Source organism: Drosophila innubila (assembly GCF_004354385.1).
Source record: "Drosophila innubila isolate TH190305 chromosome 3L unlocalized genomic scaffold, UK_Dinn_1.0 0_D_3L, whole genome shotgun sequence".
Taxonomy (NCBI): domain Eukaryota; kingdom Metazoa; phylum Arthropoda; class Insecta; order Diptera; family Drosophilidae; genus Drosophila; species Drosophila innubila.
In genome coordinates, this window is record NW_022995376.1 from 19,730,687 (window position 1) to 19,742,446 (window position 11,760).

The following is an 11,760-nucleotide window of genomic DNA, read 5'->3' on the forward strand; positions in this document are numbered from 1 at the left end:
AGATCAATAAACCCATCATCATCAGTTTTGTGGCCATACAAACTTATTGAAAAGTCATCAAATGGAAATTATGCAAGACAATTTTCGATTTGTGTGTACAAGTAAATGCTTTAGTGACCGTTATTTGACTTTCCCAACATAAGTATAATAATCATAACTCGAATTGGAAATTATGTACTTGACAGCTAACGAACCCGAGCCCCAATAAGGGCAATCAAACAAGAAAAGAAACAGAAAGAGAAACAGAAACAGAAACAGAATTGTGGTATACGTATAGCATAATAATCTAAATGGTAAACAAATATTGGTAAACAGAACGTCAAAAAGTGCTGAGGGAAGAGGAGCTTTTTGATTCTTTATAAGGTGACAGAGCGGCTCCAAGACAAACAAAATTGACAATCGGAGAACTGAGAATCCAAAGTCTCTTTAACCGAAACTGACGTGCAAGTGCAACGCGAATTGGGTCGGGCTACCTGTCCAAAAAATTAAACTGGCTTTTTGGGGAGAACTTTACCTCCCAATATCATATTTCAATAATTCTTCAGTTTAATTTGTTTAACGTCAGGCTGCGCGTGGGTGTTGCAGATGGGGAAAGGGGACGGAGTTTACCGATAGATGGCCAAGATAGTCATCGGGCTGCTTAATTGTCGTGACAAGTTGACAGTTCGCATGAAAGGCCATCCATTGTTCCTCCGGCTATTTGATCAAACTCTCGTCTCTGTATTAAGTTTCGGGCTCAGCGAAGCAGTCACAATTTTCATTTATTTCTTTGTTCTGTGCGCTGTGCTTTTCTTTCTTTTACTTCTGTTTTTACTTTGTTATTATATACATCGTGTTTATATGCATTTATCTCACTTGACCCAATTTTTTTTGTCTGTCGCATGCCTTATTAAACGCCTGTAGTGCTACTACCAACTCAACTCAACGACCTGGGTGGCGATCGGGGTTCAAAAAAAAAAAATAAATAAAAAAAAAAACTCGCACATTGATGATTCATTTGGTTACATTTCGCCATTGGCTGTTGGCCTCGGTCGTTGGTAGATATTGAGGTATGCGAGGTAGCTGACTGCCCCTTTGGGCCTATGCGTCAGACTTTAGACATTTGGAGAATGCAACGCCTTGGTGATCTACATACAGTGAAGATCGTTGGAAAATAAGTGTGTGTTTAACATCCCACAAAAAAAACCTCTAAACGAGGTAAAAGTCTAGTGACGAAAGCAATTTCTAGCCCCAAATTTTCTGATATCCAATTTTGTGACGAACAAAATTCAGTTTAATCTAAAAATTTTAAATAAAAATATAAATTAATTAAAAAAAAGGCGAAAATTGGCATTGTGCACTGTGAGCAAAAAGGGTGAGCTTCTTTGTACATAAAAACTAATTTTTGTGCAGTGCCGAATGCCAATTTTCGCTTTTTTTATATTAATTTATATTTTTATTTAAAATTTTTAAATAAAAGTTTTAGTATGCCATTTTGTAAGTTAGGACTAAGCCTTTCGATCGGTATATAACTCGATCTGATCGGACAGTCGTAGCAAATTTTCCAACTTAGCTGTATATAGTGTTAGTCACCTTTCGCACACTTCGTGATGCTTTCGTCACTAACGCGAACTGCCGTCCGCAGTGATAAAGTTATAATACAGTTGCGAATCCAGTGCAACGAATCAGCGAGGATACTTTAAAATTGTAAATTAGTATTATGCTGAACAAAAGTTTGAATAACTACTTTCATTATTAGTCAATCTTGATGAAATTTTCAGGATCCTTAGAGAGCATAGAGAGTAAAAATGTTGTTTAAACAAGTAAACAATTTGTTAATGGAAGTGAAAAATTTCCTTCATTAAAATGATGTTTATCTGATAGCTAGCAACAATGTTTTATTCAGAATTTATTAATAATAATAACACAGTAGACTTGTTCTATGGAATATATTTACAAAGCCAGTGCAATGATTAATGGGCTGCACTCGCCAAGGGGACTGATAATGACTTTTTAAATACGCTTCTAATGCGCTAAAAGGGGGCAATCAAGCGATGACAAAAGGAAGGTGCGACAAGGTGAGACAAGGTGAGAAAAAGTCGACGATCAACGTAGACCTAAAGAAGGGAGCGGTGGGCAGGGGAGGATATCAGAGACAAAAACGGCCTATTGAATAGTAATTTGCATTTCATAAGCTTCAGGGTAAGAGGAATAAAAAGCGAGCTCAATGATGACATTAGAGGACCCCACGGTCCAAGGCTCAAGGCCCACAGTCTACTGTCTACCGTCTACTGTCTACGGTCTATGTCATGCCTCGAGGGCCTTTTAGGAAAAAACGATTTATGTGTTTTTGATGATTGCAAAACTATGGAAATTATGTATGAGATAAGATTGTCGTATGCTTCTCTGCTTTTATCTGCTCTTATCTGCACTTCTCCGCTCGCCTATCAGCGTTAATGCTATGCAAAGTACTTGTGATCGAAGGCAGACAAGGGATCGCAATCGCAGTCCCTTCTTATAGATGGAAAATATGCAAAATCATTTGACTGGCCCTTTGCACGTGCGGCGCCCGATAAATGATCGTTCTTTGTATAAAACTGGGCATTGTTGTTGTAACATATTTGCAATCATTATGCGATCAGAGCAGAGACTAAGAGCGTTTGTCTCTTGTCATCAGCATCATCTACTTTATATTCATGTTGCGCATATTCCAACGGGGTAAAGGGATTGACAATGATTAGACAACATTTGCCATGAGTTTGTCACGTTTGCTTAACACTTGAGGGAAGGGGACAACACTTTTTAATCAGTTTTCATGAGGCTGCAGCCGTAACGAGCTTATGAGCCTTTTTTCTCATCAGTCAAAGCAAAAGCCGCTTTACAGAGCTACCCCCCTCCCCTTTCTTTTGTCGAACTACCCATTGTATGCCCTATTAGGCGAATACGCCCGGAAAGTCAACTCAGACTTTGACAATTCCACAGTTCCATGTCATTAAGTTTTCCCCATAAAAACGCTTGTCATACGAATACGAATATGCCACCTATCCAGGCTGTAGAAGGAGGCCAAACAAAGAGCCGGCATATGAGTATATTCATTCGTATTCGTAAGTGACCGTTAATTTACTTGACGCATCTGACTCTTCCTATAATCCGTTTCGCCTGGCCGACGTTTCACATTAATACGCCAATTTTCGTTACAAAAGCAACAACCAGAGGCCCCATTGCCCATACTTAGCCAAGTGACTGTAATTAACATTTTTTCGCATTATAATTTGCCCTTTTTTCCGCTATCCATCCATTCGAGTTATTCAACTCTGAGCTGGCGCTTAATGTGCGCACATTTGCGAGCCAACAAGATGATAAGTAGCAGGATGACAACGGGAAGGGGGAGTAGGAGGGAAGCAGCAGCAAGTGGGGGCATGCATCCAGAGCTAACAACGTCAACAGCTTAAATAATAAAATAAAAATTATAGTAAAAGTGCTTTACGTTTTGCTTCGACTTGACATGACTAACAAAAAAGTAAATACGTCAATTGATGATCTGCGTATCATTCGCATACATATATGTTATGCTTATAAGTTGCTCTTTAAATTGTTTTTATTTCACAATTTATACAATTTCACTAATATTGTTACCACAAAAAAAACCTCTACACGAGGTAAAAGTCTAGTGACGAAAGCAATTTCTAGCCCTAAAATTTCTGATATCCAATTTTGTGACGAACAAAATTCAGTTTAATCTAAAAATTTGTAAGTTAAGACTAAACCTTTCGATCGGTATATAACTCGATCTGATCGGACAGTCGTAGCAAATTTTCCAACTTAGCTGTATATATAGTTACCTTCGTGATGCTTTCGTCACTAACGCGAACTGCCGTCCGCAGTGATAGATAATTTTAAATCCATTCCTCATTTTACAGCGTAAAGCGATTTTTGTTCTGTTGCACTTTGAATTATCAATCAAAAACAACCTGAAATGGCCTTGAGCACACGTGACAAGTCCAAAAAGGCCCCCAAAAGAGATTCAAACGCAGTAATGTCAAGAGTTCAATTAGATTAGTACTCTGCATTTGCCACTTGAGACATATTTAATAAACAAATCCGCGGCTCAGTTGGATTTGGGGCTGTCGAACGTCAACAAGTGCCATGAGATTAAGCTACCTGCTATCGCTTATCAGCTTTCTGCTTCAGCTTTGTCACAATGTGGCTATTTTCCCGGGCAATATTGGTATGACGTAAATTAACTGTATGATTGTACATTACTTTAGTTAGATACTTACACTATTCACAGTGAATCATTACTATTTGAACAAGCAGCGTTTTCTGTTGGAAATACTTCATCACTTGCCAGAACCTTTGCTCCATGAACAATGGCTCGGATTGGGCCAACAAATTGTCACGGATAAGTCGCAATATGTTGTAAGTAGAGCCTAGATATGACAAAAAAAAAGAATATTTAATAATAACTCGCTTTTTTTTAGCATTATAACGATCACATGATTAAGTTCTATCAATTGTTGAGCACAGACCGATTGTTGCCCCGTGATGTATATTACAATCCTCAACAGCCTGAGCACTACCAGGAGACAGTGGGACTCTTTCACTTCTTCTACAATACCCGGGAGTGGAGCACTCTCAGACAGAACATCTGTTGGGCCAGAGTCTTTGTGAATCCGGGACTCTTTCTAAACGCCCTAATACAGACTTTAATGAAGAGAGACGATTACCGTGCCCTAATCGTGCCAAGGATCTATGAACTCTTGCCTGCTCCTTATCATAGCGAACAGGTATTGAGGGAAGCGAGTAGATTCAACTATGCGAATTGGATCTGGCAAAATCAGGAGCAGGGAAATGACACGGGAGTGCAGTTGGTTCTGCCCAAGAGGTTGTTACCCGATAACTTATCGGGAGGTCTGCGCAATACGAGCAAGTGGAGTGAAGCCATGTCTGAGGTGCACATACTTAGCCTAGAGGAGAGGAGACAATCCAAGGGACTGGCTCTATTGATTGAGGACCCTGGCTGGCTTTCCTACTGGTACTACATCAATATGGGTATAGCTCTTCAAGAAGAACCGACGGAAACCGATAGACTACGGGATTGGTTTTACTTTCAGCTGAGTCAACTTCTGGCACGCTACAAACTGGAACTTTATGCACGGAAATTGGAATACAGACGACTGGCAAGAGTTAGAAAACAAGAGTTTACACCCTTACGAACCTGGCATTATCAACGTTACCAGCTGGAAACCGAAGAAACTTTAGAGTATCTCTCAAATTTAATTGAGAAGTTATTAATAGATGTACAGGAAGCCATTTCCACTCAACGCCTTCTTCTATCGAACGGCACTCTGATTGATCTGCGTCATGATCAGAATTGGCAGCTCGGTCTAGCGGAGCTCTTTCCCTACGATTTGAGTCAACTTCAGATGCCATCCGCCAAGGAAGCACAGCAGCTTCTGGACCTTCACACGATGTTGCGAGATCCCAGGTTTTATTTCTATGCCGATCGTATACTGTATGCCTATCGATCATATCGCAGTGCATTTCAACCGAACTATCGACAGCTTGTTAGACCCACAGATTTGCGCATACTTGAGGTGCAAGTTAGTCCTTTAATCACCTATGAAGAGCCTGTGGACATTGATGTAAGCAATCTGTTACATAGCAGGCACTTTTTCTTTGGAAATCAGTTCATGTGGCCTCAGGCAATGCAAGTCCGGAAGAGGCGTCTGCAACAACGACCTTTTAGGATCAACTTGCAACTGGAAAGCAACAAGACACAGTCAATCATATTGCGAACCTATCTTACCACATCGGGTGGAAATATGAATGAAGAACCCTTCTATCAACTGGATTCCTTTCTAACTGTTCTCCATGCGGGAAATAACTTCATCAATCGCGAATCAATTGATTTTTCCGGCATGATCGGTGATCATATTAGCATTACTGAGCTTTATCATTATGTTCGTCTGGCTGAAAGGGATCAGTTTGACTTTCCTTTAAATATAACTATACCAAGCTGCGGTTTCCCCAGACGTCTGATTCTGCCCCGAGGGGGTGCCACAAAGGGGTTGTCAATGCGACTCTTTGTTCTAGCCACGCCCTACAACTACAGGGCGAGACAGGAGAATGAACTAAACTGTGACTTTAGCAACGGTGTCAGCAGCTGGGATGAGCTTCCCTTTGGTTACCCCTTCGAAAGATTTGTAGGGGATGAGGAAGAACTCCATGATGCACATACAATGTGGAAAGCAGTTGAGATACAACATGAAGATCGCAATACTTTAATCGACAACTAATCTGCAAGTTATGCCTTTATAATGGATCGGTATCGGTCATAGCTTCCCCTTCTACTGCCTTCTTTGAATGCGTAAAGCAAGTCCATAAAATAAAATTAAAGTCCAATATACCGTTGCAGTCTATTTTTCCTAATCCAAAACCTTTAACGGCAAGTGACGCCAAATTTGGGTAATTACATGGGACAGACAGACAGACAACGGGACAGACGACAGCACCGCATGGAACCTCCAACTCAACCGCATGTATAAAATATTAATCAAAATCACAATGGAACAAGCACAAGAACGAAGAATCAAAACAAAAATTAAAAAGCCCAAAGCGGGGGTCGGGGTGGGGCAACCGACAGACAGACAGACAGACAGACAGACAGACAGACGGACAGACAGACAGACAGACAGACAGAGACAGCAAACGTTGCATGGATGCAAAGCACTTTATAAAGAACAGAGTGGGATCGTGATCGGAGTAGTGATCCAGGGGAAGAGTGCGGAGAGGGGAAGGGAACGAGTCAGCTAAACTTGTTATACGCAATCGAATCGAAAATATGGGCGAAATAAAGCGATGGTTCCACTTGGTGGTTGCTGCTCGGCGGTGCAATGGTGGAGTGGATCGGAGGGGAGTGGAGTGGAGGGGAGTGGAGGGGAGTGGAGCGGTAGTTGCGTCGGACGACGAGCCGCTGTAAATCTAGAACTAGTTTTATTTTGCCTGCATATGTATGTGTTTGTGCTTGTGTGTGTGTCTGTATCTGTGTATGCGTATTTGTAGATGTATTTCTCTTAAACCCAATGACGCGGTATAAAAGAAAATATTGGACACCTGCACGGTTTCGTATCACAGGCAATAGCAAGAACAACAACAACAACAACAACATTACAAAACAACTGCAACAACAACAACGAGGCGTATGAGGGACAAGTGAAGCCCAAAAAGCAGACAAACAGACAGAAGAACGGACGGAGCGACGACGGTTACGTGGGGCTAACAGAGAGTCGATAACCAGAGAGAAGAATATATAATACAGTCGACGAGTGAATACACTTTTTTCTTATACTTGGCAAATAATTTAAGTGGATAAGGTTTACATCTGAACTCCAGGAACCGAAATTTGGACGACAAGGACGACCAGTAGATACACTGAGTCTAAACAAAATGGGAATTATATTGAACAGTCTGAGAATAGAACAAAGAACAAACCGAGAATTGTTTTTGTTATTCAAATTAATCTGGATTAAGATTGTGATTGAACTTAATCGATCAGAGCGTAAAACCAACTAGAGTTAATAACTTTTCATATTGAAAGGAAGAGGTAAGAGGAAAAAATACAAAAGATTCGGATACTGCACAATATAAGTAAATACGGATTACTTGGACATTTAGCATAAGAAGTAGCTACAAAACTTCAACTGCAAAAATATAGATTACGTCTTAATCAGAGCAATTGAGTTATAAACATAAAATATGAATGTTACAAATAAGAACGAACAAAGGACTAAGTACGCTTTTATTTTTTTTTAATTAAAAGAGCAAAAAATTGTTAAATTCTCTATTTCAATATATATTATCAGTACAAGATGCACTCCCAAATCAACATGACCCACGTAGTAAAGAGCATGTCGAAAAACGATGCAGGCGTGACGAGTCTTAGATTTTCTTTAGTGCTCTGTTGGCACACACATATGTACATAAATCCATGTACGCACATCCTATGAATCTAAATTTTTTGCCTGTCCTGTACCTAAAGAATATAAGGAAAAGGAAAAAGAAAAAGACGCAACCGAGCGTAGAGCGATTGAAAGATGGAGAGAAAAAGGACGAAAACTAATGGCCAGGCTTTTATTTCCAAGAAATTTAAAACTTTACGAAAACTGAAAAATGGTGTTAGGAGCCAGAGCCACTTAAGAGCACATGGGCTATGGTTCGAGGATCGTTTGGGCAGTTTAGATAAATGCGGACAGACAGACAGACAGACAGACAGCAGGTAGCTACTGCTGATGATGATGGTGATGGTGAGTCTCTTTCTGGATAGCCAAAAGAATAGCCCGCTGGCATTATAGTTTGGTTTATACTTTTTGACGCGCAAAAGGTTTCTTTCATTATTTTTTGGTTTACTATTTTTATTTTTTGGCAGTATTCGCAGACAGAGGATGTGGACTAGACACTTTTCGTATAATTTATGGGGCAGAAATCTATAAAAATCGAAGAAGACAAACCTATTATGTCCATGTTCGACGAGGCGTGCAAATTTAAAATTGTTTCTACTGAAAAATGTAGTCAAAGAAATCTGACATCGAAATTCAAAGAAGCTTCCTCACAAATGAAATGACAAAAGAGTCGACTGCCATTTATGGTAAATCAATTTAACGCGCCACCATTCAAATTGTATTTGTCAGCTTAACTTGGCCACAAATCGAGTGGCTGCCTTCTCCAGGCCAAGAGGGCCATTAACTGATCTGGTCAGCGCCGCCTTCAGTCTGTATTGTGTATATGTTTATATGTATATAACTGTACACTCAAGATCCACAGAAGTCGAAGTATCTCCCCGGACTGAACCGAGAACTGTTGGCTGTCGGCACTCGAAGCGCTGTCGTTGATTGCTTTTTGAACTTCCCGACATACAGAGTAATGGCTTCCCTTCTCCCTTATTTCCCCTAGCGAATTTACCATTTATGCATAATTAATAAATTGCCTTGCATGCAAAAGAAGACGGGCGCGAGATTGCAGCGATAAAACTGTGTAGTCTCTCTTCCCTCTTACTCCCTCTCCCACTCTTATGACTTGAAATTAAAATTATCCTTACACATTATTGACAGGCGAGGCAAAAAGGCAAACCAAACCAAACAGTTGCGAATCGTAAAACAATCGAAACGTCGTGACGTTCCCCAAACTCTGGTCGAATGATTCTGATTCTGATTCTGAGAGCTCTGCTGATAGACGGACGAGGTCCAGAAGAGACTGAAGAGGCATTGCCATAAGATCTTGAGAGGCGATAACATATTGGTGCTTGAGCAAGTCAGTCAGATCTTCACTGGGCTCGATGAGTGGCCTTTTAAGACTTGAGCCGTTGAGGGGATTGCACTGACAATTAAGCAGCTGAGCAGACTGAGAATGAAAAGGTTAAATCGAATTGAATGCGCAATAAAGAAAATACTACTGTATATTAACGTTTATATTTATTTTGTTTATTTATTAGCTATGTTACCACCAGAAGTTACAACATTCACCTACCCCAACAAATCCATTAAATAAGTGCACCCAAAACACATGACCTACTTTCACTCTCCACTTTGTGAGGCAAGCCTACTTTCGGATGACACATTGTGAAATATTGAACAAAGTGGACAACCCCTGAGCGAGACAGAGCATCACTCGCGTCACAAATGTCACATATATCACTCATACGACACATGGAACAGTGAAAACAAAAGGCACACAGGGAACACTTCCGCTGGGAGACAATATTCCAACACCCACGCTCACACACACTTGCACACTCTCTCTCACACATACACTTAGTGCAACGAGTTGATTAACGAGACAAGGCCATCGGCGCAGTTTGAAACATGTTTCAAAATTCGGAGAACTCTCGACAAGTCGACAGAGATATTGCACATTTTGTAAGCGACGCCAGGAACTGATTAAATGTTTTCATTCTTTTGTTACTTGAAATATGAACAAATTTCAACCCCCACACACCAAGCTTATTCGGAATGGGTCATTATGTGGGCGGGGTAGAGTATTCCTCAACATTTACCCGAAATGTGTGTCAAATTCGGTTTATCTCTCAGCGCGATTTTGCGTCATAATATTGCTGAAAGTGCGGCATTAATTTTTCATTAGCTTCTCTCAATTAAATTCAAGCAGCCAATCAACTGCTAAACAAATTAAACGGCCATTTAATTCCCCTGTGCAAACTATAAATAAGTGTTGCCCATTTGGCAATATGCCCAAATGTTGAGTATATGCAACTCAGACTCTAAATAAACACGAATAATAATTTTAAATTAATAATGATTAATAAATAAACGTGTTTTATATTTTATGTATTTAAATTTCTACTTCTTTTAATGCTGTCATATATTTTTAAAAAATAATATCGCTTTAAGGGAATCTTTGCATTGCATTTATTTATAGATTTTATTGCATGGATGTTGATAGATTCATAGTGCAATTTCAATTTCTGCACTTTGCTGTCTGTCAAATTAAATTTCTGGCATTAGATTCGCTCACGCTCCGTTTACTCTTTGCCGTTGATATTCAAACACACATTTATTTTTAGAGATTTTTCCAGTTCGTTTGTGTCTCTCACATGAATGGCCAGATTCAGCGAGTTTTATGCACAAACTCAAATACATTTCAATAGATTTTTTCAATGAATTGGAGGTGTGAAATGCTAACATTGCGACTAGAAAAACTAAAAGCAAAACGCAAGAGAATGCTGCTGCGAAGAGTGTTAAACTAGTAGATATCCTGTAGAATGGGTCATATGAAAAAAACTCTAGAGTATTTAATAAAAGAAAATGAATGGAATTTTTTGTTGGTTTCATTTTTATTGTACTAACTCAGCATGCACTTTTCTGACTTCACTTTTGCATAGGGTATACATAAACAAACCAGCGTTAAAAGCGCAAAGTGGGCGAGGCAGTGGGCGGTTCTTTCAAAAATATTGCCAAACACTTTGAATCATGGACGTTATGGGGCAACTTGTCCACAGTGGCATGTGCTTGTGCATATTTTGCCTTTGATTAAACTTCTAACAACAAAGTAAAGATATATGGGTTTGGTCAAAAACTAAAACTTTGAGTAATATATATATATATATATATGAGAAAAAACAAACTTTATGTAAAGAAAAATTAGGTTTTAATTGTTTAAACGTAATTTTAACAGTTTGAAAATATAACCTTCAATTAAAAGATATCATACATAATTCAAAGCAATATCGAAGAACTCGAATAAACTATTTCAATTGAACCACTTGATCGACTGCCCGTCGCGGCGTATTTGTCAATATTTAATTTTTGCGATTGGAGGGGGACCAGCTGAACCAGCTGAAACCGATACCCGTGCCAAGGATGTCAACTTCTTGGACACAGCTCCACATGGGCCGCCATAAAGCGATACCAATCGTTGACTGTTTGTCAATTGCTTTTCGTTTTATTTTATTTTATTTTATTTTTTTTTTGGCAAAGTGTAAACAGGTTGACCAATTGCCAATTGCCAGCCTCTTGGACACGTTAGCCCGACCAGGCCAGGCCTCTTAGCCATTCGTTTCATTTTTGTTGCAATAAGCAAAGCTCTTTGTGTTCAGTTCTGTTTATTATCAGCGATTTTTTATAGTTTCCATTAAAACTAGCAAACATTTGAGCATAATATAAATTAATTACGCGACGAGTGCAAAGTAATTGCAATTTTTATACTTATAGCATAAAAAGCGTATCAACAAAGACGACTCTCAATTAGCAGCTGATGATACAAAACAAT

At 39.4% G+C, this 11,760-nt stretch overlaps 1 protein-coding gene across 1 annotated transcript; it reads left to right on the forward strand.

Annotated features, from left to right (window-relative positions):
- The first annotated feature begins 4,111 nt into the window (after positions 1-4,111).
- Positions 4,112-6,386, forward strand: LOC117787498 (larval serum protein 1 alpha chain). Its single transcript, XM_034626042.1, has 3 exons — positions 4,112-4,207; positions 4,271-4,398; positions 4,461-6,386. Exons 1-3 carry the CDS (start codon positions 4,126-4,128, stop codon positions 6,276-6,278), a joined length of 2,028 nt encoding a protein of 675 aa, XP_034481933.1. The 5' UTR covers positions 4,112-4,125; the 3' UTR covers positions 6,279-6,386.
- The last annotated feature ends 5,374 nt before the right edge of the window (positions 6,387-11,760 follow it).

Coding starts and splice junctions, on each gene's coding strand:
- LOC117787498 (XM_034626042.1), top strand. CDS start 4,126: ATGAGATTAAGCTACCTGCTATCGCTTATCAGCTTTCTGCTTCAGCTT. Junction 4,208..4,270: donor TATTTTCCCGGGCAATATTG/GTATGACGTAAA, acceptor CACTATTCACAG/TGAATCATTACTATTTGAAC. Junction 4,399..4,460: donor CGGATAAGTCGCAATATGTT/GTAAGTAGAGCC, acceptor GCTTTTTTTTAG/CATTATAACGATCACATGAT.